Genomic DNA, 27,142 nt, shown 5'->3' with positions numbered 1-27,142 from the left:
TTTGGTGTTTTTCAATTTATTCTTCAAATTTATACGTATAAATCACATGGCATATTTTAACAGTAATTAAACCTGAATTTTCAATCAACTTCCTTGTTAGACTATTTTGAGGAACTATAGAGAACTAATTTTAAGTCTTGAAGGACATTTACTTTTTAAATTACTATGAAAATTATTTCCTAAGATATTGAGCACTAGGAAAATAGAAGAAATAAACTGCCACAGAAGTAAAAGACCAACAATCTGTTTTTAAAGCATCTCTGAGTTTGAACTGATTTAGCTCTAAGTATATAAAACAAACAGTAAAAACCTTTCCAGACTAAAGAATATAATTTTTATTATTTATAATAGCAAAATCAGATGAAGGGATTTCATTTTAAAGACATACTGTGTTTTTCGCTGAAAATTTAATTAAACAATTATTTCGGCTAGGTCAGTGCAAGAAGCTATAAATACTTGCATAACTTTAAATCTCCCAATAATTACGTCAAAGATTTCACCAATACAAGTTTTCACTAATCTACTTTAAAAGGTCAATTTGTATTTTCTATTTCAGCTAAGTAACCACAACAAATTTAAATTTTGTAAGGCTTATCTTTAAGATTTCAGATAATTTTCAGTTTTGCTCTCCAATAAAGCCAGTTTTCAATATTCTATAGTGTTCATGTTCATGCTCAGTTGCTAAGTCGTGTCCGACTCTTTAGGATCCCAGGGACTGTAGCCCCTCAGGCTCCTCTGACTATATTTCCCAGGCAAGAATACTGGGGTGACTTGTCATTTCCTTTTCCAGGGGACATTCACAACCCAGGGTCAAACCCGTGTCTCCTGCATTGGTGGGTGGATTCTTTTACCTGCTGAGCCACCGCGAAAGTCTTAGTACCATTTACCCTGATTAGATCATTATTTTTAGTTATTACAGAAAGGTAACTGGAAAAAACCTATTCATTAGTACTGGCAAGGAGGAGGTGGTAAAATATAGTCTCACTGGTATCAAACTTTTAAGACATCTCTTTTAACAGCATATTACATTGATTCATCATTGATTTAAGTGATTTAATTAATAGAAAGCATAAGACCTTTCATTTAAACATCACATTAAAACAAACCTTTTATAGATGTTTTTGCCCCAACATAAGGAAACTTTTATGATACAATTTAAAAACTGGATTCACTAATGTAAATGCCCTTACAGTCTTTAAAAAAAAAAAAGACTTTCCAATGCTTTATGTGAAATTGTATGCAGAATTCCAACATATAAATCACATAAAATGCAAAGCACAGCTCTGGTTGCTACACAGGTGGGATCCAGGTTACCCTCCCCAGGTCTCCCCTAGGCAGACCTGAAGCATCTCTGTGGAATGCCAAAAAACTAATCTTCTAAGTCCCTGATTTGTCTGGCTACTTAAGTATGGCTCAAAATCATCATCATTTACAGCATCTTTTTGATGAATCGAACCGTTTTGTACTGAAACTTTATTTCCTTGCCCTTTAGGTCTCTGATCCACGCTAGTGGCTGACATTCTTCACCGCAACCCGAGAGCTGCTGCTGCTGCTGCTGCTGCTACCGCCGCCGCCGCCTGGGCCTCTCCCTGTGCACTCACTGTAGTTGGCTGCCGCCCTCGGCCGAGAGGCTCTTCCTGCCGCCGCCGCTCGCTGAGAAGCCATAAAGACGGCCTCGTGCTCGGGAGTTGGTGGAAGGGGCTCGTCTCTTCCGCTTGCACGCTCCTCTTCCCCTCTCGCTCTTCACTTCTCGGGTCCACAATGGCGGACAGACTCCTCATTTTCAATTAATGTTAACAAAACTCAAGTCCTCCTCCATTTCTCTAAGAGGTAATAGGTTCTATATCTTCAAACTTCCCACACCCTCATTCCCAGATGGTGGCCTTGGCTTAACGTTTCTTAGAGAAAACACAGGCCATTGAACCTTCCCACCCTTGACCTGAAACCTGTCTGCACTCGGACCCATTTTGCCTTCTTTTCTCACTACATGAACAGATGAGTCCCTTCACTGGGGCCACCCTCTGATCTTCTTGAGGTCTCTGTTGGTGCAGGTACCCTCCCCCTGCACTGACCATTGTTGGATCATTCATTAGCGTATAAACAGAATCTGTCACTACATGGATAACTGATCTTTAAACAGTAATCCCTCCTACCTTGACTCCACATCTCCTTCCAGGTACTGGCCACTCCCTGCTTCCTTATATCATGAACGCCTCCAAAAGGTGGTCTGCACATTTCCTCAATTTCAATGTCTTCGTTTTTTGGGGGTGAGGACATGGGGATGACTCCAGACTGTCTTGAAAATAGACATAATACATCACAGTCATGGTTGGTCTTCCAGTATTAAAATGGTTTCTTTCCAAATTCTTTTAAAGTGATCATAGAAGATTAAAAAAAAAAAAAAAGGTGCAGGACTCCCCAGATGGTCCAGTGGTTAAGAATCTGCCTGCCAACGCAGAAGGTTCCGTAGGCTTTGGGGCAACTAAGCCCATGCGCCACCAACTACTGAGTCTGTAAGCCCTAGACCCAGGGCTCAGCGACCAGAGAAGTCGCCACAATGAGAAGCCCACCTGCTGCAACTAGAGAAAGCACACACACATCAAGGAAGCTCCAGTGTAGCCAAAAATAAACTTTTAAAAAGTATGTCAACATGGACAAAGAGAGTGGGAGGGGAAACCAGGCAGGGCACGGCCAGCAATGTTTGGCCCTGGATGGTGGATGAACACGTGTAACTCAGTGCAGAAGCTGAGACCTCCTAATGCCCCAAGGACATAAGTATAAAGAAGACCCTGCTGAGCTGGGGAGGGGGGCAGTGAAGTGGACACCTGTCTGCTAAACTTGGAGGTGCTCAGTGAAGCCCCATCCACACAGCTGGCTTTTTGGTGCAAGACATTCAAGGAAAGCCTCTCTCGTGAAAGGCAGAGTTCTCCAAAGAGCAAACAGAAAAAGTAGACCTGTGACCAAAGGAGACAATGCAGAGAACCAAAGGAAACTCTGATGCATAAGCTTTCCTGTTCTCTCTCCAACTCTCTGGACCTAAGGGCCGCTTGCAAGCCGTGCTGGCCTGGACACCCAACGTTTCTGGCCAACAACCTTTCTCCTCTGAGATGGTTTCTTAGCAAAGAGGCAGCTCCCAGGGCACTATGCGGGTCTGAGGGAGGGTCTAACGTTCAAATCTAAGTCAGTCTCCATGACTTACCCAATAAAGTCTAAATGTGAGTGGTATTTCTGAAATGTTCCAAGTCTTGTTCTGAGCTCCTGTCCCTGATTCCTGAGTCACTTTGTCATTTCCTCTGCTATGGTCTGAATATTTGTGTGTCCTCCAGCCCAGGTCAAAATTTTAATGTCCAATATGATTGTATTAGGAGGGGGGGGCTTTGATAAGTGCTTAGTTCAGGAGGATGGAGCCCTCATGAATGATATCAGTGCTCCTACAAAGGAGACTCCGTGAGTTAGGATGAGGACACCAGGAAGAGGCGCTGGCTCCATCCAGGAAGAGGGCCTCCCCAGTGTGACCATGCTGGGGACTTGACTTGAACTCCCAGTTTCCAGAACTAAGAGGAATAAACCTCTATTGTTTATAAGCTACCGTGTCTGCGGCAGCAGCCTGAATGGACCAAGACAGCTTTACAACATCCTTCCTTTTCCAGGTTTGCAGCAGCCCCAGGCAGTGAGGACAAACTCTCCTCAAAGTCTAGGGGCCTGGGAGGGGGGTCAGACACTGCCAGGGGGAACTGCAGCAAGAGCAAGACATGTGATGTGGGCCCTTAGAAGAAGACAGGATGACACAGTACACGATTCCATTCACGTGACGTTCTTGAAAACAAAGCTGTGAGAACGGAAATCATCCTTGGTTATCAGAGTATGGCAGTGAAGGAGGGGCTGGCAAAGGAGCACCAGAGCACATTTTGGGGTGATGACAACGTTCTGTATCTTGACCACTGTGATGGTCATATGGTTATATACTTTCGTCAAAATTCTAGAACTGTTAGCTTTAAAAGTGTGTACAGTCTTAAAAATTACCAAGGACATTAAAAATTTTAAGGGTGTAAGTTATACAATAAACCTTTGTGACTTTGAAAAAAAGAGATGGGAAGTCAAAAGTTGGCGAGACTGCCTGTGTTCAAATCCCACCACCGTCACTTGCGAACTATGCTGTGATCCAGAGCAAGCCAGTTCATGTTTGGATCCCTTCTCTGAATGGAGATCACAGATCTACCTCCCAAGATGGTCAGGAGTGAAAAAGAAAATGCTGTGAAGGCCCGGCTCGAGAGCGCGTTTCCAACCTTACCCGCGTCCAGAGAGTGCGAGGCAGGTGCCTCCCCACCCCTGGGTGCACCACACCGCGGGCGCACACCCGCTCCCCTGGAGAGAAGCAGGAGCCCCAGCCTGGACGCCCCGACTCCCTCGCTGTGCTGTGACTGAGGAGGGGAGTGGGGCCGTCGGCTGGGAAGCACTGCCGCGCTCCTACAGCTTCCTTCCCTGGGGAGCCCCAGGGAACCACGGACACTTGCGTCCTGCGGCATGTGGGGAAAAAGGCGGGGCCTCACCTGGGCTGGCGCCGGAGGTGACATTAACGGGGGGGTGGAGTACTGGGAGGAGGGACTCCCTCGGGAAACTGGGTATGTGTGAGTGGGGCGTTGAGGCGCGGAGCCGAGCCTTCGCACGAGGGGTGTGGTTGAGGCGCGGAGGGGAGGAGTCGTGGGGTGTGGGCGTGGCTGAGGCGCACTGCAGAGGCGTCCTGGGTGTTGGCGTGGCTGAGGCGTAAAGGCAGGCCCTTTGCGTCTCTCTGCTTGGTCTCCTGGTTCGCCTTCACCCCTCCGTGCTCTATCGCGTGTTCTTCGGCTCGACTTTGGACACACCCTGGGTAATCCTTTGCCTCAGTCAGGCTATGTGATGCTTCCTTGGCCCAGGCTGACTCTGCCTATGTCTGGTCTTTCTCCTATCGCTGTCGCTGGTTCTGGCCACACTGTCTGGATCTCTGGTCTCAGGCTGTGTCTCCCTTACCGGCCTTGACTTTGTAGGACCTTTGACCAGCGGTTCCTCTCAATGCCCCATCGTTATCTCGACTCCGCCTCTCCACTCCCCTTTCTCTCCTGTCTCCCAGACGGCAGAATATCCTTCCCTTCTGGTCTTTGCAGTAGTAAAATCGGATATCCATAAGCCAGTAGCTGGGGGTTGTTGAGAACGGGCCCAGCCCAGCCCCAGCCCAAGGTCCGGAAAATTCCCCAGAGGCTGTGAACTTGGGCTCCCAGATTTGGCCCGGGGCCTGGCTGTGGCTATTCTGGGTCCTGGGACAGAGGGCCCACATCTGGGCCAGGCTGAGCTGTGCTCCCAGGGCGGGGGCAGAGACTGCGTGAGAAGGGGCAGCTTGCTTCTGCTGAGAGCGAGGATCTCCCAGGCCAGGCAGACTGCACCCACACTCGCAGGACTTCGCAGGACATCCCTCCTGCAGGAGGCATTCTTGGCCTTCCTGGCTACCTCAGCTAGTATTTTTCTCTTCCAGTACCAGCCTGCTCAACTCCAGTTTCCTCCCTTGTTCCAGGAAGCCTGTTCAGCCTCCTAAACTGGCTTATTTCTACTTCTCTGTCAGTCTCAGACATAGAGCTGCTCAGAGAGGCTCCACCTAGCCAGGACACTGGCCCAGCCCAGGCTCTGGACCAAGTCTTGGGAGAAGCAAAGGAGCAAACTCTGGTTGTGCACTGACTTCCCCCAAGTTCCACCTTTCCTTCTCTCTAGGGCCAGAGCAGCTCTGGCCTTCCCACTCTGCACTTCTCTTTCCACAACTCTTTAGAATTTACATTAATTATGCACAGGCTTTAGACACTTCTTGCATAGTTGAGCTGGGTTTGTGTCTTTTTTTTTTCATTTTTAGCTCTGCAAGAGATGCCCTTTTTTTGTTTTTTAAGTCAGTGGTGAAAAACTCAAATGGTTCAAATGATACACATCAAAAAGGCAATTGCCTTCCCACCCTCTCCAAAGAATATCTCTGCTGAACTTGCTTTGAATCACTTGTCTTCCTTAAAATTGATTCTGAAAACAAATTCAAGTGGAAAAACATGTCTTTATAAAAAGTTACTAAGTGTAACACATGGAATTGAAACATATGGAAAGGCCAAACATAAAGACTGCTTAGGGGAGATTTTCCTCCAATGGAAACTGGACTGGATGAAGCTTCTTCAAATATGAGTTCAGTAGCATTGGGACTGAGAAAGCTGTGTTTCTCTGCTTGATTCATTTCTGACTAAAAACACAGGCAGTCTGCTCAGAGGACCTCTTTTTTTTAAAGATAAAATTAAAGATATAGTTTGCCAACATAAAGTGTACAATTCAATGGTTTTTGGCATATCTACAACCATCATCACAATCAAATTTAGAACCCTTTCATCACCCTCTCCCCACAAAGAAGCCCTGTACTGGGAGTTCCCTGGTGGTCTCGTATTTAAGATTCAGTGCTTTCACTGCTGCGGCCCAGATTCAATTCCTGGTTGAGGAACTAAGATCCTCAAAAGTTACACATAGGCACAGCCAAAAAAAAAAAAAAGCCCTGTACCCTTCAGTTCCCCAGTACTCCCCACATCTGTAGGGATCTACTTTCTATCTCCATAGGCAACCACCAATCTACTTTCTATCTCCACAGAGTCCCCTATTCTAGACATTTCCCATTTCTTTTGAGTATATACCCATGAGTGGAATTGCTGGGTCATATGGTAATTCTATGTTTAATTTTTTTGAGGAACAAGCAGACTGTTTTCCAAAGCGGCAGCACCGTTGTATAATTTGCCAGCAGTGTATGAGAGTTCCAACTTCTCCATATCCTCACCAATACATATCATTATCTGTCTTTTAAAAATTTTTATTGTATTCTAGTTGATTTAAAGGTAGTGTATAATCTGTCTTTTTAATTATAGCTATCCTAGTGGTGTCAAGTGGTATCTCATTGTGGGTTTTGATTTGCATTTTCCTGATGATTGATAATCTGAGGACTTTTTATAAACTTGACTTGCAATTAGGGTTGTCTACCCAACTGTCACTGAAGGACTTGAGAGTCTCCACTTACTCTTTACTTTTCCCCCAACAGCACAGTAATGTCCTCTGCATTACAATCATAATTCAAAGGTTTCTTGAGCACCACCTGGGGTTAGGCATTGTGCTAGGTGCTGAGGATACAGCAAAATAAGCAAGATCTCACCTCTTGGAGAGCTTGGTGTGTAAAGGCGCGGCTCCAGATTCGAATACTTGTTCTGTCACCTCCCAGCTTTGTGGCCTTGGACAGTATGTCCAGTCTTGCCCAGCCTCAGTTCCTAATCTGTGAAATAAGGTTGCTCTGAGAATTACATGCAAAGCACTGAGCAGTATCTGGCATATAGTAACTGCTCAGGAGGCTCTTATTATTATTAAAGATGAGGCCAGACAATTAAATGTTAACCATAATGGACAATGAGTTACTGTCAGAGAAATGCAAAGTATCATGGAACACAGGGGCTTCCCTGGTGGCTCAGACAGTGAAGAATCTGCCCGCAATGTGGGAGACCTGAGTTCAATCCCTGGGTGGGAAAATCCCCTGTGGAGAAGGAAATGGCAACTCACTTCAATATTCTTGCCTGGAGAATCCCATGGACAGAGGAGCCTGGTGGGCTACAAACCATCTTGTTGCAAAGAGTCGGACACAAACGAGCAACTAACACTTAGTGGAACACAGAGAGGGGACCCTCAAACCAATCCAGGGTCTAGGAAAGGCAACCCAGGAAGTGATGTTTAAACAGAGAGGTAGGAATTGGCTAAAGCAAGGCAGTGTGTGTGTGTGTTCCTGACAGTTGCAACAGCTTATGCAAAGACTTGAAGGCAACAGAAGAGAGCATGGTATACTGGTATACTGGAGAGATTGAAATGTGTTCAGAATGTCTAGAGCAGGACTGTCCGACAGAATTCTCTACTATGATGGAAAAGTTTTGTATCTGTGCTGTCCTCTATAGTAGCCACTAACCACATGTGACTATGAGCATTTGAAATGTGGAACTGTAGAACTGAATGCTTAATTTAATTTTACTATAGTTGACATATTTAAATAGCCACTGTGGCTGGTGACCTTACATTGGACAGCACAGGTGTATACACTGGAATGTCATGTGAATGGCAGGACTGCAATAAGAGATGGGGTGTGGAGAAGGGTATCCTGCTGCACGGGCTTGGTATGGGGGTTGTTTAAGCCAGGGAGTGAGGTGATCTGGTTTTCATTTTTGAAATACCACTCTCATTGCTGTAAGGAGAATGGATTATGGAGGAGTGCCAGGCAGGAGTGAAGCAAGTAGACCATCCTGAAGCTGGCTGTGGTCTCCCTGGCAGGAAAGACAGTGGTTTGGACCAGGCAGAGATAGAGACAAATTGGGAGGTTTAGGGGTGTGGGGTTCCTGATGGGGTGGATTTTAGGAGTGAGGGAGAGGGAGATGACCTAGGGCTGGCTACTTACTAGGATGGTGGCTGTGTCCCCAGTCTGGACCAGGGCTGGTTTGGAAGGGAGTTGTCTAATTTCAGAAGCATAGCCGCCCCTGCTGGCCGGTGCTGGAAGCTCCTTTAGCTCAGGAAGGAAGGCTGTTGCCCTCAGGCTGGGGATCTCGGGGACTGGGGAAACGTCCCAGGAGGTCGGGAGGTCGGGGTGGTGGGGTGCATTCCACGGGCAGGTGCTGGGCGGAGTCCCTCCTCTCTGGGGGCGTCCACATCAGCTTTCCTTGCCCCGTCTGAGCCACATGGCCGCTGGGGGACCAGTGGTGGGGAAGAGGAGGGGTGGGGGTCAGTGTAGGGGCCGAGTCCCTCCCTGACCCAAGGACCCGCCAGCTCCCCTCTCCCCCGAATAGGACCCCGCACCCAAGGGTGGCCGCAGACTGCGCCACCCCCGGCATCCGGGGGCCTCAGAGGCAGGCAGTGGGGGTGGGGCGGGGCGGGAGGCGGGGCGTGTCTCCCCAGAGAGGGTGTGGCCCTCGGTCCGTATGGTCAGTATCCCGGCCAGCGGGTCCTGCCTCGAGAGCGTTGATCCGGCTGCAGCCAGGCGGGCTGAACCTGCGGCACGCAGGGGGACCCAGCCGGCTCTCGGGGCTCCCCGCCGACAAGCGCCCCTCCCGGCTGCACTTCCTCTGCAGCCCCAAGCCGGACGCTCCTCGCGCTGCCTCCGCCGAGCTAGTGAGTCTGGGATGATGCGGGCGTCCCAGGGGCCCGGACCCCCAGGTCTGGGGTGGCGGCTAGGAAGCCCAAGTGGGCTTCTTGCTAGCCCAGCCCTGAGCCAGGGTCTCCGCGGGGCTCCGGCTCCCTCCTTCACCTGACCACCCAGGTCGTTCCTCCCTGGGAAGATGGTGGGGCGGGGGTCCAGGCTGGGGGTGGGGGGCAGCGGTGGGCAGGGCAGGGGCTGTTGGGCAGGACAGCTGTTGCTGCGGAGGCTTGGGAGCCGTGGGCCGGGAGGCAGAACGGTGCGAGGGTGGGGACCTTAGCCAGGTTAAATGGCGAGTGGCATGGGAAAGACGCCCCCGGGGTGCGCAGAAAGATGCTGGTTCAACACTGCGTCGTGAGGACTAGACAGGCCCCCGCCTCCCCTGCTTCTGTGGGAAGATGCCCCGGCGTCGCCGCCCCCCACTCCGGGGGCTGAAGCTGCAAGTTAGATCGTCCAGGCCCAGCCACTGTCCACCCTGCCATTGCTGCCCTCCGCTGCCCGTCCGCAAGTCCCCAAGCTCTGCTCCCTGCGCCCTCTCCCCACACTGTTCTCTCCACTCTCCCCACCTTGGGCTCTTTTCCCTTCTCTCTGCTCACCCAATGGGGGGCCCAGGGGCTTCCCCCACCCGACACTGGGGCCCCACCCTACCATGTGATGGCGGCTGTGGTTTCAGCGCTCCCCTTGAGGGTGAGGTGGAGCTTGGAGCTGAACTCCCCGCCCAGCCTGGGGCCTGGTGGGGCTGCAGGCTTGGGGCAGCTTGGGCGCAGCGAGGTGTCTCCCTCTGGCTCTGAACCCCCTAAGAGACACTAAGGCTGAAAATACAGACAGGCCCTGAAGGATTCTGAGAACTGAAGAGGAGCGGCATGGTGGGGCGAGGCGCTGCCCACAGCTTGGAACCTTGGGAAAGTCACTTCCCCCTTCTGAGCCCTGGTCCTCCTGGCAGCAAAATAAAGACTTTGATAGGCCCGTGGTTTTCCGAAGACTTCCCCTGAGCGCCCCTACTCTGCGTGGGAGGTGGAGTGACCTGCCCCCACCCGAAACTGCATTTTCATCTGCTGTGAATGTTGACTGCTGGGCAGGAGGTTGTGTCGAGAAAGGGTTGTGCTGTTAACACGAACGTTTTGGAACCAGGGACTGTGGCTTCTCAAAGATCAGGAAGTCCCAGAGGGAGACTCAGGGACAGTAATGATCCCTGTTTCCTGACAGGGCCTGCCTCCCGGTCCTCCCTCCTCTGGCTCCTCTCCCTGCTCCTGTTGGGCTGAGTCCCTGCCCTGGGGGCTGGTCTACTTGTGTGTGCTTACCCCAAGGACTGTAGCCCTCCAGGCTCCTCTGTCCAAGGGATTTCCCAGACAAGAATACTGGAGTGGGTTGCCATTTCCTCTTCCAGGGGATCTTCCCGATCCCAGGATTGAACCTGCTTCTCCACACTGCAGGCAGATTCTTACTGCTGAGCCACCAGGGAAAGTCTGCTTGTACCCAGCTTCTGTTAATGAGCCTCTCTGGTCCCAGGCTCCAGCCAGCTCTTCTAGTCCTGCTCCTACTGGGAGAAGGAGGTTCCTCTGACATCTCTGTCCCCCACCACCCCTACAGAGGTTCCAGTCAGAAGGGGCAGCCGTCTTCCCTGAGGATGACCACGCCCTCCAGCTCTCCTGCTTTCAGACTCGAGACCTCAGATGGAGGCGATGAAGATGGTGCCCAGGGAGACACAGGAAATGGGGGCCGGAGCTCTGAACCACCCCCCATGGAGTCCCGGTTTCAGAGTGAGGACCGGAACTCCTCCCCACAGATCAGAGTGAACCTCAACTTCCGAAGGGGGGCAGGTGCCAGGTGAGGCAGCAAGTGTGGATGGAGCCTGGGGCCTCACTTCTAGCAGAAGCAAACTGGGTAGCCTGGCCCAACACCAGCGCCCCTTCCCCACAGCCTGCGGGGTCCTCAGTCTGGCTCTGATGGCTCCAGGGCCGACAGGCTGAACTCTGCTCTGCTCGCTGAGGTTGCTGCTTCCAAAACTTTCCCCATTCTTGCCTTTCTGTCTTCTGGGGTTGCATTTCTCTTGGTAGGGACATATTCTTTCAGCTCCAATTACTCAACTGAGCCTGGCATGTTCCTTGTTTGTCACAGTCCCTGCGAGGGGTGGTAGCAGGATCCACACTCCAGTCCAGAAGAGTCAAGGACATCCAGGAATGTCCCGCATGCTCCCAGGATCCTCCGAGGCTGGACCTGTTGCCCTGGGGACGTGGACTCTGGGGATTAAGGACAGTGGGCTTATTCTTGGAATCACCTCCACTCTTACTTTCCTGTGATGTCCACTAATTCAGACCCTGGGCACCACTCTGGCGGGGAGCCCTGTGGGTGTGGGGGAGGGGTGCACCTGGCATGCCCCAGGGTGAGGTCTGCCATATCTGCATGGGCCAGACAGCACTCTGCAAGGGAAACCCCTCCATCCTTCCCTCCCGCCTCACTCACCCCTGGGACTCTGCCGCCCGCCTTGGCCTCCCAGCCCAGAGCCCCCGTCCTGTCTGTGCTGCAGGACCGAGGTCACATTCACACCAGGGCAGGAGAGGATGCTCACAAAGCTTGTGGGATTGGGCCACCAGCCCGAGGCAGAACCAGCCCCTCGGTGCCCTTTGTGCCCCATGGGCTTCCCTGTCCCAGGACTCTGATGCTGCCCTGTGACAGGAAGTGCCTGTCCAAATAGCCACTTCCCCTAGCCAGACTGCCCCGGGCTCCCCAGTCAGCCGCAGAGCCCTCTTGGTCATGCTGCATCCACGTGGTCTGCTGGGTGAATGATGGTGCGTCAATCATGCGATCACAGCTTAAAACACGACCGATCCCAGCAACCCCCCACTCATCAGAGCCTCCAACCCTTTCTTGGTTGATCCACTCCATGGTAGACCTGAGGGTCCCCAAAATGTCAATTAGTCCCCCCTTTGTCCCTTCATATTGGCTGGTCATGGTGCCAGGAGCCCAGAGGCGAGCTGGCCCTCTGTGAGTAGGGACGGGTCCAGGCGGGGGTACCCCACACAGCACTGCTAGACTCAGAAGGGTTACCAGCCCCTTCTGGGGATTTTCCCGGAAGTGTGGCTTCTCAGTAAAATTCTGAGTGTCTGGTTTCCATTTTGGGACCCATCTCTCTGAGGAAACTCTGTCCAGGCTGGAGTTTCTCTGGAGTCGGGGTCTGGAGTTAGTTGAGCCCTCGCCCCCCACCTCACCCCCCTGCCCCATGAATTCTGCACCATGTGACTTTGGGAAGGTTACTTTATCTCCTTGTTTGTCTGATAGAGATTGCTCACCCAGGACAGAATTGATGGTCAGGGGGGCAGCTGCTCTGTTGTTAGTCCATGGATGGTCTGAGAAGACGAGGGGCTTTTCTTGATTCCTTGGTGGGGACCAGTGGTGCAGACAGCCCCCAAGTCTGTGGGCACCTCCGGTAGCCCTGTGCTGACCCAAACCCCAGTTCAAGGGCCATGATGAGTTCCTGTGCTGAAATGGACAGTGAGCTTGTTGTGAGACCCTCAGGGCACCTAGAGAGTGAGAGCAGATCTCCCAGATGCCTGAGCTCGGGGGACGCAGAGACCACAGCCCCGGACAGCCTCCTCCTCCAGGGGTCTGAGCACCTGGGGTCTCATTGGTCAGCCTGGGAGAGTGCATGCTGCATGCTAAGTCACTCAATCATTTCTGAACTCTTTGTGACCCCATGGACTGTAGCCTGCCAGCTCCTCTGACCATGGGATTTTCCAGGCAAGAGTACTGGACTGGGTTGCCATGCCCCTCTCCAGGGGATCTTCCTGACCCAGGGATTGAACCCGTGTCTCCTGCATTGCAAGTGAATTCTTTACCACTCAGCTACAGGGAGGGTAGAGGCCCTCAAGAGGCTCCCATGGGGCTCCCTGGGAAGGGGAAGAGCTTCCCCTCTTTTGGGGGCCCAGAGCTCTCTTGCAGTATCAGTCACAAACCACATTCCCACAGCCAGCCAGACCCAAACCGCTTTGGCCGAGACCGGCTCTTCAGCGCTGTGGCCCGGGGGGCCCCCGAGGATCTGGCGGGGCTACCAGAGTACCTGCGCCGGACCAGCAAGTACCTCACAGACTCGGAGTACAGAGGTAGGCTACTGCTCGAGCCAGGGACTCACGAGCTGGGCCGAGACTGAGCTCCCTGGGTGGGTCTCGACCATGGTCGGGAGCTGAGAGGCAAGGAGGGGCAGTGCTCCTAGCAGCTCTCCTGCCAACAGAGCCCGCTACCCTGTCCACCTACCCCACCGGCTCCCAACCTGGGCCTGCCTCGGCCACCGTCAGCCATGTCAGTGGCGAACGGATATTCCCAGGCTTCCTCAGTGTGGCCTTTCCCTGCCCCTTTTTCAGTAATAGCATCACCAAGATCTGACACACATACCACACACTTCATCCATCTCAGAGCATTCTTTGCCCCAAATATAAGTACCTGTAATATTTGGGCTGATGAAGAAAAGAACATTTGTGCATTCTAGAAGGCTCAAATAGTAATGAAATGTATAAAGCTGAGGGTAGAAACAGTCCATCATCCTGGCTCCTAATAATGATATGGAATACATCTTTTCAAACTGTTTAAATCCAGGGGGTGTATATTTATAGAAGTGGGGCCGTGCCATGTGTGCTGATCTGTAACGTGCTTTCCCCCTCTTACTACATCTTATAGCACGCTCCATCTCAGTGCACAGGCCTCTAACTCAGTCACCGTAACAACCGGCGGAGTTTCCCACCCTGCACATTGACACAGTTCAGTTAACTAACCCCCTACTGGTGGCCATTTATATCGTTTGTAATTTTTGGCCTCAACACCTCTGTGTACTAAAGAATTTTGTATATAATTCCACGTGATCCTTACAAGAACCCTAGGATGGTCCCATTTTACAGTGAGGAAAATTGAGGTTAAGAGAGGCCAAATGACTTGCCCGGAAGAGACAGTTTTTAAGCGGTAAAGCCACTTAACAAACACTGCTCCAAACGTTCTTGTGTAGAGAACGTTGCCTACACGTCTTAGAAACTTAATTTATAGGGCAGAAATTGTAGCATACCAGAATATTACTCAGCCGTAAAAAGGAACAAATTTGAGTCAGCTGTAGTGAGGTGGATGAACCTAGAGTCTGTGGTACAGAGTGAAGTAAGTCAGAAAGAGAAAAACAAATATCGTATATTAATGCATATATATGGAATCTAAAAAAGTGGTACTAACGAACCTAATGGCAGAGAAGGAATGGAGATGTAGACACAGAGAATGGACTTGTTGACACAGCAGGGGAAGGAGAGGGTGGGACAAATTGAGAAAGTATCACTGACGTGTATCCACTGCTGCTAAGTGGACAAGGCAGCAGTGGATACACGTCAATGATACTTTCTCAATTTGTCCCACCCTCTCCTTCCCCTGCTGTGTCAACAAGTCCATTCTCTGTGTCTAAGACGTGTATCCACTACCATGTGTAAAATGGACAGCTAGTGGGAAGCTGCTGTCTAGCACAGGGAGCTGAGCTCAGTGCTCTGTGATGACCTAGAGAAGTGGAATGTGGGAGTGGGAGGGAGGCTATAGAGGGAGGGGATTTATGTATATAATTATGACTGATTGGAGTTGTTGTATGGCAGAAACCAAGTCAACATTGTAAAGCAGCTTTTCTCCAACTAAAAAATAAAGAAAATTGCAGCCATACCTGTTGGTATTCTAATACCCCTGGCTTGAGCCGTGTCACCCTGCAGCATGGCTGGGATGCTCCCTGTATGGGTGGGTGGGCGGCCTGAACACCACAGTGCTCCCTCCCCTCCTCCCGCAGAGGGCTCCACAGGGAAGACCTGTCTGATGAAGGCTCTGCTGAACCTTCGGGATGGGGCCAACGCCTGCATCGAGCCGCTGCTGCAGATTGACCGGGCCTCGGGCAATCCCCATCCTCTGGTCAACGCCCAGTGCATGGATGAGTACTACCGAGGCCACAGCGCCCTCCACATCGCCATCGAGAAGCGGAGCCTGGTCTGCGTGAAGCTCCTGGTGGAGAATGGGGCCGATGTGCATGCCCGGGCCTGCGGCCAGTTCTTTCAGAAGAGGAGGGAAGAGACCTGCTTCTACTTCGGTGAGCTGCCTTTTTGGATAAAGTGGACTGCAGAGGGGATAAGGCCTTGCCCATGGTCACAGGGTTAATGTGACCCTGAAACCCAGACCTGTTTGACCCCTCATGCTTCTAATTGCTCGGCTACCTGCAAAGGCAGCTTGTCTAAGAGATGTTTTACCCTTATCTGGCCAAGGAAGCTCACTCACTACACACGAGCTCAGACCAGGGCCAGGGGAGCGGGAGGCTAGCACTGGTGTGTGATGAGACTCGACCGGACAGGGCATGGAGGAAGGGACATCTGTGCCCAGCGGCAGTGGGTCTGGGCCCTGGCAAAGAAAGGAGACAGAGGCAAGGGGTGGGAAGCCTGGTGGGCAAGCCCACACTCTGATCCCTTAGATGGTAAAGAGCTCCAGGTCCTCTCCCTTGGGTCGGAGCTGGACAGAGCCACCTCGACCAGCTCCTGAGAGAAGGCGCAGCTGCCCTAGGCAGGGCCTGGGACCTTCTCTGCTCACTGCCGGGCCTAGCTGGGCCTGGGACCTTCTCCGCTCACTGCCCGGCCTGGGTGGGTCCAGGACCTTCCGCACTCACTGCCTGGCCTGGCTGGGCCGGGGACCCTGATATAATACTGCATCTCCTCCTCTGGCTGCCTCAAGGTGGTCCAGGGAGCATGACGAGCCAATGGGTGGAAGCTGAGAGATCCAAGGCCCAAGCTGTCTCCTTGGCCCCCAGGCGAGCTGCCCCTCTCCCTGGCTGCCTGCACCCAGCAGTGGGATGTGGTGACTTACCTCCTGAAGAACACGCACCAGCCCGCTAGCCTGCAGGCCACTGACTCGCTGGGCAACACGGTGCTGCATGCCTTGGTGATGATCGCAGACAACTCTCCAGAGAACAGCATGCTAGTGACCCACATGTATGACAGGCTCCTCCAGGTGGGGGGCCTGCAGCTGGAGGACATGACCAACCTGCAGGGCCTCACGCCCCTGAAGCTGGCCGCCAAGGAGGGCAAAATCGAGGTGAGCGGCCAGGCCACGCTTTCCAGGAAGCAGGAGGACTCAGCCAGGAATTTTGCAGAAAGAGCCTGGGGTGGTGTCTAGCTCAGAGCAGTTTCGGCATGCACCTCTCCTACATGTGTGTTTATTATTGATAAATTATCCAGGAGCTGCAGTATGAATATATTACATTATAAAGCAGGGATTGTATATTTTTGGCTGCACTGTGCAGCTTCCCAGATCTTAGTTCCCCGACAAGGGCTTGAACCTGGGCCATGGCAGTGCAAGCCTGAGTCCTTACCACTGGACCACCAGGGAAATCCCAGGGATTCTTTTTAAAGTCATTTGGGTTTCTTGATTAGCAAATAGCTGTCTCATATTCTTTGCTGTTGTGTCTTCTTCCTATTGATTGTTGTGTTCTTTTTTAAAAAAATATTTATGTATTTATTTTTTTAAATTTTGGCTGTGCTGGGTCTTTGTTGCTGCACACTGGCTTTCTCTAGTTGTGGCAAGTGGGGGCTACTCTCTGGCTGAAATGCAAGAACTGCTCATTGTGGGGGCTTCTCTTGTTGAGCAGTGTGCGCTCAAGGGTACGCAGGCTTCTGTGGTGGCGTGTGGGCTCAGTAGTTGGGGCTCGCAGCCTCCAGAGCTCGTTAGTTGTGGCACATGGGGCTTAGCGACATATGGGATTTCCCGGACCAGGGATCGAACCCGTGTCCCTTGCATTGCAAGACAGATTCTTAACCCCTTGACCACCAGGGAAGCCCCATAAGTGTTATTGATCATGAATATAACAGCATTTTGTTTACAATTTGTCATAGTTGCAAATTTTTCTCCCAGTTCAACATTAAAAAATTGTTATGGCATTTTTTGCTACACAGAATTTTTACATTTTTATTAGCTGAGTATAATTATCTTTTTCTTGATTTTTGCTATTGCTTAACTCCTACAAGATTTTAAAACTTTGTGTGTGTGCATGAGTATACATGTGTGTGTGTGTGTATGCATGTGTGTGTATTCCATAGCCATATCTTCTTCCAGACTTTTCTTTTGTAGTTTCAATTTTAATGCCTAAAGGTGATTTATCTGGAAGTTATAAGTTACTCTAACAAAGAATAACCATGAGGAAATTCCCAAGCAGTCCAGTGGTTAGGACTCTGATTGCCAAGGGCTTAGGTTCGATCCTTCATCTGGGAACTAAGATTCCACAAGCTGTGTGGTTAAAAAAAAAAGAATAAACATAATCTAGATTTCCTTTTTCCTCAAAACACTTTCTCATTGTCTGATCCTTATTATCGGGGGGAGCTTCATGGGTGTACAACCTACACAGTTGACACAGGGCCCCATGCTTAGAACATAGGTGTCTTTAAAGTTTAAGACCAAACTGAACATAAATGGAAGTTTTACGTTTTCTTCCTGCCCTCCAAGGCCCCTGGGGTGTGGGGACCTCCCTTTGTGTCTAGAGGCATGGCTGTGTGACCTGTGGAAGCTACTCCCCAACACAGGAACCCCGCCCCCACTCCTCATTTGTAAAACCACGCTGCTCGGAACCTGTTCAGGTCAGGGACACTTTCTAGCCTGCTGAGAGCTCTAGACTCTGGCCACAGTCATGCACACATGTGTGTAGCTGGCAGCCTCTGATGTCATGGGGCATTAAGGACCCCTGAACTGGGGGTCTCTTGGCCATAAGAGTGTCCAGGAAAGAGGCCTTGGGGCAGGAATGGGGAAGGAAGAGCCAAGGTTGCTGGCAGGCCCTGGCATAGGTGGGTAGGTGGGAGTGCCTACATGGGGCTTAGTATGTGGACGTGTGTAACAGTTCATATGTGCAAGTGCATGTGTGTGCAGGGCACATGCGTGTGTCTGCTCTGCAGGACACTGAGTCCAAGGCTTCCCATCAGTGAGGGTGGTGGCCATGCGGGTCAAGCTCAAGCTCACGTGCCTGGCCCTGTAGATTTTCAGACATATCCTGCAGCGGGAGCTTCCGGAGCCATACCAGTCCCTTTCCCGAAAGTTCACCGAGTGGTCCTATGGGCCCGTGCGGGTGTCGCTGTATGACTTGGCCTCTGTGGACAGCTGGGAGGAAAACTCAGTGCTGGAGATCATCGCCTTTCACTCCCGAAGCCCGGTGAGCCTGCGGGGCGGGGGTGTGCCTAGGGGGCCTGGCAGAGCTTCCTGCAAGGTCTACCGCTCGGGCCAGCCTGCTGGACCACGTGGGCCCTGAAACCGGGATGTGGAGGTGTGGCCTCATGTCCTCACCCAGCCCCTGGGCACATGCTCACGCCACACACTGGTGCCACCCGACCTGGGGATCACGCCAGGGTGTCCTCTCTGTTGCCAAGCACCTGCTCAGGACTGGTCACTCTGTAGCTGTGAGGGTGGGGAGGGGTCATTCGGGGCTCCCCGTCCTCTCCCCCTCCCCTGGTGCCCCCAACTGTACTTGCTGAACCAAACGCGCCTCTGACTCTCACCTGCCGTCCCAGCTCCGGCACCGGATGGTAGTCTTGGAGCCGCTGAACAAACTGCTGAAGGCGAAGTCGAATCTGCTCATCCCCAGGTTCCTCTTCAACTTCCTGTGTTACCTGACCTACATGCTCATCTTCACCGCTGTCACCTACTACCAGCCTGCCCTGGAAAAGGCAAGGCGGGGAGGGGCACGTCCTGGGGAGGCTTGCTGGAAACAACCCTGGCAGAAGACAGGGCAAGGATTAGCACCCACCCTGCGGATGCTGACTGCTGGGTGCTGCAGCCACGCGCTAACCTAGCTGGTCACAGTATGGAAGTAACAGCATAGTGGTAACAACAATAGTTAGGACTTAGTGAGTGTGCACCATATGTGAGAAAGTGTTCCACATGACTGACATGTGTTAACATATTTAATTAATCTCACAACAAGTCTCTGAGATGATAACTCTCATCATCGCTGGTTTACAGGTGAGGGAAGGGAGGCACAGAGAGATTAAGCAGCTTCAGGAGATGGGCCTGAAACCAGACAGTCTGGCTCCAGAGCCCCTGCTTGCTCTGCTGCTCTGGGGGCCTCCCCACTGCTCACACTCAGAATGGGCCCCCAGCCTAGCTATCAGTGGGGGGCTGCTGGGAGGGCACCCCAGGCTGAGCCAAGTGTCTCTTCGAGCAGGACTTCCTCCCACTGGAAGTGACGGCTGGGAACACCATGCTGCTGCTGGGCCACGTGCTGCTCCTGCTCGGGGGGGTCAACCTCCTTATGGGCCAGGTGAGGGCTCCTCCGACCACCCCGCTCCAAACCCAGAATCCTGCTCTGAGGAGCCTGGGCACAGGTTAACCAAGTCCCTGCATTTTCAGGAGACTGAGCCCCATACCTGGTCCCGTGCTGACCAGCTTCAGGGCAGCCTTGCCTTCTGGGCTGAATGCCCTAACCCTGCTATTCTTGCTGGGGTGCCCTCAGGGAGGCAAATGACTCCTGTGATCCCCTGGCAGTGCCAGCTCTGCTCCCCTGTGAATGGAGCTAGATGCCCCCCAGCCCACGGTCCCTTGGCTGGGTCATTCCTCACTTGAGGAGCACAGAAGGGTAGGCTGGGGGCCTGAGCAGGACATCCTCAGGGGAAGATGCTGCCAGCTTGCAGGAGACAGACTGGGCCATGGTGTGGAGACTCTCTGGGAGGCCAGGGTGGCTGGAGCACTGGATGGTCCCTGGGCAGCCAGGGAGAGGGAGGGAAAGGAGCCCCCCTCATCGTATGGAGCGTGAGCCCTCCAGCTGGATCCACAGGGAGCCAGGGGGTCCCTGGCATTGTCTGGGTGTCTTGACAGTTTGGAAACAGGGTCTGGAGCTTTCTCAGCTACCAGCCGGATTCATAAGCACCCCAAAAGTCAAAGCTGCCACCTGAGCCCCCGAGGTGGTTTTGCTCGGATTGTGACAGGCCGGCGGGTGGAGAGCATGGCAGTGGTGATCCAGCCCTGAGGGCAGTGGGGCTGTGTTGTGGCCCCCCACGTGTCACAGCCTGTCTTCCCGGCCCCCTTGCCCCCCTGCAGCTGTGGTACTTCTGGAGGCGTCGTCTGTTCATCTGGATCTCCTTCATGGACAGCTACTTTGAAATCCTCTTGTACGTGAGGCCTTACCCCTCCTCCCCCATCTTGGCCTGGGCACCACGCTGGCTTTGGGGACCAGGGAGCTCCAGGGGCTGGGACCAGCATGCAGGCCGGACCCAGGAGCTGGGCTGCTGTTGGGTCCAGCTCATCACTGAGATAGTCACGTCAACCGAGTCCTCGCTCTGCCTCAGTGGAGCCTGAAGTCTTTACCTACTGTGTCTCACTGAATCCTTGCTGACACCCGCCGAGTCAGGCATTGTTACTGTCACACTCATTTTACAGGGGAGGGAAGTGGGGCCCTCAGGGACCTCACCCAAGATGGAGGTCAGGATGCTCAAGTCCAGTCTGGACACGGAGAGGACATCTCATCTCTGAGACCGCGGCAGGGTTGAGGGGCAAGGGGGGTCTGCCCCGGCCAGGGGAGGCCCGCGAACTGACTGACCCTGCCCCCCCAGCCTGGTCCAGGCACTGCTCACCGTGCTGTCCCAGGTGCTGCGCTTCTTGGCCGTCAAGGGATACCTGCCACTGCTCGTGTGCTCTCTGGTGCTGGGCTGGCTGAACCTGCTCTACTACATGCGTGGCTTCCAGTACACGGGTATCTACAGCGTCATGATCCAGAAGGTGAGAGGCAGGGGCAGCCCCGTGCAGCCAGACTGGCAGAGCTGGACACTGCACCCCAGGGGCACTCCTTTTGGGCTCAGCAGGCAGGTGCCGACCGCCCCCACCCCCAGCTAGGCTAGGCAGAGGGGAACGTGAGCAAGTCTGCCCGTGCCCCGTGCCCCCAGACGCTCACCGAGTGTCAGCATCAGGGCGCACACACAGGCTGCCCTCCATACAGGTAAGCACATGTGCACGTGTGTGCTGGCAAGTGTCCACACAGGAGCACGCGCCCCCTTGCTTGCTGAAGTAGCAGGGACCAAGCACAGAAGCTCACCGGTGTGCCTGTGCCCTGGGTCGTCTGGGCATGTGGAGGTGCCTGCATTCATTCAGTCATTCAACAAACATTTAGGAAGCGGATGCTAGGTATGGGTCAGGCCCTGTTCTAAGTGTCAGGAACACAGTATTTTGTTCACAAACAGAATAGATCTCGCTCTCCTGAAGCTGACATTCTAGCCGAGGAGACAGCATAAGAAAACAAATGAGAATGTTGCATTACACTAAATTCTCTGAAGGAAACATGTAAGGGGGTGTGAGGGACAGTGATGGGCGCTGTAGACTGGCTGTTCTGCGGGTCTCTTTGCAGAGGTGGCGTGTACGTTAAGATCTGAGAGAATGATCCAGCCACCACAGACTCAAGGAAGTAGAAATCTAGGCAAAGGGACTGAGGCCAGAAGCTAGAGCGAGCTGGGATGGCTAGGGACAGACAGAGGCTGGGAGGGTATGGGAGGAAGTGGGGGGAAGGGAGTGGTTTTGCTGACCTCGGGGAGGCCCCTGGAGGATTTCAGTAATGTCGAACTCTTTACAACCCTATGGACTATGGCCCTCCAGGCTCTTCTGTCCATGGGATTCTCCAGGCAAGAATACTGGAGTGGGTTGCTATGTTCTCCTCCAGGGGATCTTCCCCACCAAGGGATGGAACCCGCATCTCTCATGTCTCCACATTGGCAGGCAGGTTCTTTCCCACTGAGCCACCCGGGAAGCTCAGTGATATTAAATACATTCACAGTGTTGTACAACCATCTCCATCATCTCCAGGACTTGTCCACCTTCCCTGGTTGAAATTCTGTCCCACGAAACCCGAACTCCCCGTTACTCGCCTCCTCCTTGCCCCTAGTAACCACATTATGACTTTCTATCTCTATGAATTTCACTATTCTGAGTGCCTCATCACGTAAGTGCCAGTCATACAGTATTTGTCCTTTTGTGTCTGGCTTATTTCCCTGGGCATAATGTCCTCAAGGTTCATCTCTGCTATCACACATTAGAATTCCCTTTCTGTTTAAGACTGAATAATACTGCACTGTATGTAGACACCACATTTAGTTTATCTGTTCATCCATCTGTGAACAGTTGGGTTGTTGCCACCTCTGGCTGTTTGAACAACGCTGCTGCAAACACGGGTGCCCAGGTTATCTGTTCGAATCCTTGTTTTCCATTCCTTCTTTCGAGGGCATGTCCAGACGTGGAGCCGCTGGGGCCTGTGGTTTAATTTTTTGGCCCTGGAGGGTTTTGAGCAGGAAAATGATATGATCTGATATAGATTTTTTTTAAAGACCCCCCTTCTCACTGTGGCTCCACAGGGCCTGTGTATGCACACATTGTCCATGTGCGTGTGCACATGTGCAGGGCTGAGGCAGGGTCTGGAGTCACACCTAGTGACCTGGCCCCCCCCACCAACTCTGGGGCATATGTTCTAGGTCATCCTTCGGGACCTGCTCCGCTTCCTGGGGGTCTACTTAGTCTTCCTTTTCGGCTTCGCTGTTGGTAAAGGCCCTCACTCCCCTACCCAGCCCTTGCCCACCCTTGAGGCTGCCCGCTGGTCTCCCCTGGGCTGAGCACCCTCTGCCTCTCTCCCCTCCGCGCAGCACTAGTGAGCCTGAGTCGGGAGCCCCAGGACACCGGGGCCCCTGCGGGTTCCAACACCACAGAGGTGGCGGGGAAGGAGGACAAGGAGGCCCCATACCAGGGCATCCTGGACACTTCCTTGGAGCTGTTCAAGTTCACCATCGGCATGGGCGAGCTGGCCTTCCAAGACCAGCTGCATTTCCGCGGTGTGGTGCTGCTGCTGCTCTTGGCCTATGTGCTTCTCACCTATGTCTTGCTGCTCAACATGCTCATTGCGCTCATGAGCGAGACCGTCAACAGCGTCGCCACCGACAGCTGGAGCATCTGGAAGCTGCAGGTACCTGGGGAGGGTCCCCATAGCCTCCTGCGTCCTGAGCCCCCGAGTGGGATCTCCCTTGTCCATTCCTTCCTTCCTGCACAGGGCTGATTTGAGGACAGATCAGGTCTTGGGAGGTGCCTCGCACATACTAGGTGCTGTGTGTTAGCTGCCATCATCGTTAGTACTAAGTGTTTTCCGAGTGCCCAGTGCAGGGCTAGACATGGTTCTAGGCTCCAAGCATATGGCAGAGAACGATATGAAGACTCCACCCTCGTGCAACCCGCTTCTGTACTCATTGAGTGTTCAGTGGGGTTAGCTTGGTGGGCGACACATGTGGGATGCAGGGGCCTGGGTTGGCCTGGCCTGGAGGAGCTGAGGGGGAGGGTAGAGGCTGGGGTAGCTGGGAGCTGATGAGACCTGGGAGGGTCAGGGTGAGTCTGGAGAGGTGCTACGGGGAGAGCCTTGTGGGTGAGGGGGTGCTGAACTGTGTGACCAGTTCACTGCTGACCTTGGGCAAGCCACTTATCTTCTCTGAGCCTCACCTGCAAAGTTCCATGCCGCCCCCACCTGGCTTGAGTGCCAGGGGCAGGCACTGTGAAGTTCTGCACCTGCTGGAGTTCTAGAAGCTGTAGTTATGTGACTGCAAGTCACTGCAGGGCATGCATCACCTGCAGGCTCCCCAGCAATCACCCAGGACACGTCATCCTCAGTCTCTAAGTGGAAACACATTCAGGGGATGCAGGGCTTGACACACAGGCATGTGAACTGTGGGGCTGGATTTAGATGCATGCACTTCACAGATGCTGAGTTACACTGTGAAGTGCTGGCCACGCTGTCTGATGAATCCTTTGTTCCCAGAAAGCCATCTCTGTCCTAGAGATGGAGAAGGGCTACTGGTGGTGCAGGAGGAAGCAGCAGCGGGCAGGGGTGAAGCTGACAGTTGGCTCCAGGCCAGATGGTAGCCCCGACGAGCGCTGGTGCTTCAGGTGAGCAGGGGGGTGGGGCAGCCTGGGGGCTCTGCTGAAAACCAGCGGGGGAGCAGCTAGGAAGGAAAGCCAGGTCGGGAGGGAAAGGCAGGGTCTGCGTGCCCGAGGACTCTGGCCAGGGCCGGCAAGGTCAGTGCTGCTGGACCTCATTAGACCCAGAGCTCCAAGGCCTGCCGCTCTATCAGTTCATCTTCCTATCCACTGACTGAAACTGAAGGTCCCTCCCCGATGGTCCTGATTAACTCCTTCAGGCCTGAAATGGGGTACAGTCAGGAGGTCAAAAGCCAGAGGCATCCTGGGGTCAGAGCGTGCTAAGCCTGCTGTGACTGGTTGGCTTTGCCCTTCCACCCTCCACCCCGATCCTGACCCTGAGGCTGCAACCCTTCCCCCGAGAGCAGACTCTCCCCACAGAGAGGGAGCCTGGTGACAAGTGCACGGCCAGAAACACACTTTTCTGAGGGCATAGCCCGGCAAGGGGGTGGGTCTTAAGACGTGGAGTAGCTGTGAAAAGACTCCAGAGCCTGGGTCCACAAAGACCCAGCTCCTCTAAACTCCTCTCTGGATGCTGGGGACAATCCAGGTCACTGTGAAGAGCCAGAGGGGAGAGACGCCCGTTCCTCCCTGTGGGCCCCTGGCAGGGGCAACGGTCTGAGAGCTGGGAGCACAGGCTCAGGTGGGCTGGTGGATGGTCCAGAGTCCCGCAGAGAAGACTCGCCCTCCTTGCCCTCCTCTGGGGCAGCCGCTCTCCTGCACCCCTGGCCTCCTGGAGCCTCACAGCTACCCTGTCTCCTGCAGGGTGGAGGAAGTGAACTGGGCTGCGTGGGAGCAGACGCTGCCCACGGTGTTCGAGGAGCCCTCAGGGCGGGGCGGCCCTGGTGAGTGGCTGTGGGGTGTGTGTCAGTGTCTGCCTGGCCCACAGCACAGAGAGTCTGGGCTCCAGGCTCCATCCGTGGAGTGGCTTTGTCCCATAAAGTGGTGCCTTCCCCAGTCTGTCCCCCACCTCCTCACCATCACTTGGGCAACTAGCTCCTGGTGCACCCTCCTCTCCTGCTTCTTCCTGTCTAGGTTTCTGTCTGTCTGCTGCACTCTCCATTCATTCAATGGGTTCTGGGCAGACCCAGCAGAGGAACAAGTTAGGGAGCCCCCAGTGCCCAATGGCTCCACCCCGACAGGCCAGCCTGGCCACCCCCACACCTGACTGAGAAGCCACTTCCTCTGCCTTTGCCTCATGGCCCAGGCTTGTTCAAGGCCCCTCCATAGAAAGGCCCCTCCATTCTAGGGTGGTGCTGGCCCCCCTCCAAGAATGATCCCCACCAGAGGCCTATTCTGAGGACTGGCTATCTGCAGGACAGGCCCCTTTAGAATCCTCTGTAGCTCCCACTTCAAGACTTCTGGCTGCCCTTCTCTCCTTTCTCATGCTCTTTCCAGACTCCACCTGCTGTGCCCTGGCCCCCTCCCCACAACAGCCTCCCCATCGCCCGAGAAACCTGTGTGGAGTCTCCTGTGGCCTCCAGGGCTCCTGGGTCCTTGACCACACGGCCCTCACTGATAACTTCCTGCCCACTCGTCTGTGTGTTTCCCTCCCTCCGAGCCCTGCTGTCCCCTCCCTTCAAGACTCTGAAAATCCCCTTGTCGTTCCACACCCCACTGCCTGCTGTGACCTCTAACTGGACATCACCATCGGGAACAGCCTTGGGACTGCCCTGCCAGGACCACATTTGTCAGCCCGCCCCTCTTCGCCCAGGCGGGAGGACTTGTGGGTCTCTACCACCCCCTGCCTCCTGGTGCTGAGTGTCCTTGGGACCCTCTGCCCTGCCCCTTCCCTCCCACATCTGCACCCAGACCTTAGAGGAGGCTTTTGGCTCCCAGCTCATCCCACTCCAGTCCCTCTGATACAGACAAAAACCACACACAGCCCCCAGCACACAACGCCTCCCACTGCCTGGAAGGCCACATTCCTCCTCCTCAGGTCAAGGCCCCAAACTGTTGTCCAGCCCCCTCCCTGCACCTCCCTCCATGTGACAGCAGTCCCTCAACAGTGCTCCCTGTTCCTTTCTCTCCTTGGCTCTGTCCCAAGTGCCCTTCCATTCTCTGGGCATCCACCTTTCCCAGCTTCTCCTTGGGGTGGGGGGTCTCCTCTCTTCTCTGAGCACCTGACTCTTGCCACCCTCTGGCTTTTCAGCACATCATCTCAGGTGTTCCGGTTTCTAACACAAAAGCCTGTCACCTGCAGGCACTCTCAGATCCTGGGAGGAGGCCCCTGATGGGCACGTGGTGGGGGGAGGCATTGCCGGGGACTTCTCGCCTGCTGTCTATAGGCAGGGGTGGTGCCATAGCTGTGGCCTCCTCCTGTTTGCTGGCGCCTGCCTCCTGGGGTACACACCCTGAGGACCAGGCCACCGTGGTCTTCATCCCTTTACAGGCGCCATCACCAGCCCGGCTTTGGCCTCCCAGTCCAGCCAGGACAGCGCGGTGGAGGAAGACCATGTGCCCCTGCAGCCCCTGGAATCCCACTGATGGATATCTTTCCAGTCCCACCTGCTGGCTCTGGGGCTCCAGGGGTCTTTGGTGGCAAAAATGAATAAATATTTTCTTGTGGCTAACTCTCCTGGAAACGTTAGTTGAGTAAAGGTATTGGGCCCTTGGCCTGTTTGGCATCTGCCATTTCTCTGAGAGTTTACCTGTGTCTGGGGCCGGGCTGCTCCCTCAGTCTCCTGGGCACAGGGACCCTCACCTGCAGCCCCCCAGCTGCCCTCTTTGGGGTGCAGGCAGCTGGCCGAGGCGCTGTGCCTGCTGTCACCGCAGAAGCGAGGTGGTGGACACAGGCCAGTAGGGCCACCTCTACTCCAGGCTCCAGACACCTGCTAAAGTCACCTGCAGGACGTCTCTTAGCCCGCTCCTGGGCTGAACTTCATTCAGGCTGTGGATTACCGATTCCTCTTGAGCAGTTCCCACCCCTGCAAGCCGGAGGGACCTCCCTGGGACACGAAAGCAAGGTTACCGGCCTCT

The 27,142-nt window shown here is 53.7% G+C and overlaps 1 protein-coding gene and 1 long non-coding RNA gene across 2 annotated transcripts; one reads left to right on the top strand and one right to left on the bottom strand.

Moving 5' to 3' along the window:
* Window positions 1–409: 409 nt before the first annotated feature.
* On the bottom strand, window positions 410–10,416 carry LOC138992096 (uncharacterized). Its single transcript, XR_011467961.1, has 5 exons — window positions 9,851–10,416; window positions 8,471–8,754; window positions 7,193–7,309; window positions 2,154–2,296; window positions 410–1,776 (listed from the first exon to the last, which is right to left on the bottom strand). It is a non-coding gene; the product is annotated as an uncharacterized lncRNA (long non-coding RNA).
* On the top strand, window positions 8,983–26,750 carry TRPV2 (transient receptor potential cation channel subfamily V member 2). Its single transcript, XM_070389548.1, has 15 exons — window positions 8,983–9,177; window positions 10,793–11,029; window positions 13,169–13,302; window positions 15,000–15,293; window positions 16,002–16,285; window positions 18,213–18,386; window positions 18,742–18,897; window positions 19,395–19,490; window positions 20,267–20,337; window positions 20,779–20,944; window positions 22,681–22,747; window positions 22,849–23,165; window positions 24,006–24,133; window positions 24,929–25,008; window positions 26,556–26,750. Exons 2-15 carry the CDS (start codon window positions 10,830–10,832, stop codon window positions 26,648–26,650), a joined length of 2,262 nt encoding a protein of 753 aa, XP_070245649.1. The 5' UTR covers window positions 8,983–9,177; window positions 10,793–10,829; the 3' UTR covers window positions 26,651–26,750.
* The last annotated feature ends 392 nt before the right edge of the window (window positions 26,751–27,142 follow it).

This window comes from Bos mutus, chromosome 19, assembly GCF_027580195.1.
Source record: "Bos mutus isolate GX-2022 chromosome 19, NWIPB_WYAK_1.1, whole genome shotgun sequence".
In the NCBI taxonomy this organism is placed as follows: Eukaryota; Metazoa; Chordata; class Mammalia; order Artiodactyla; family Bovidae; genus Bos; species Bos mutus.
The sequence above is the reverse complement of the archived record's forward strand: the minus strand, read 5'-3'. Positions and strand labels throughout refer to the sequence as shown.

Bases quoted from the DNA above. Each gene is read 5' to 3' on its own strand.
- TRPV2 (XM_070389548.1), top strand. From the start codon at position 10,830: ATGACCACGCCCTCCAGCTCTCCTGCTTTCAGACTCGAGACCTCAGAT. The intron at 16,286-18,212 runs GTGAGCGGCCAG...CTGGCCCTGTAG, and splicing joins CCAAGGAGGGCAAAATCGAG to ATTTTCAGACATATCCTGCA. The intron at 19,491-20,266 runs GTGAGGGCTCCT...GCCCCCCTGCAG, and splicing joins TCAACCTCCTTATGGGCCAG to CTGTGGTACTTCTGGAGGCG.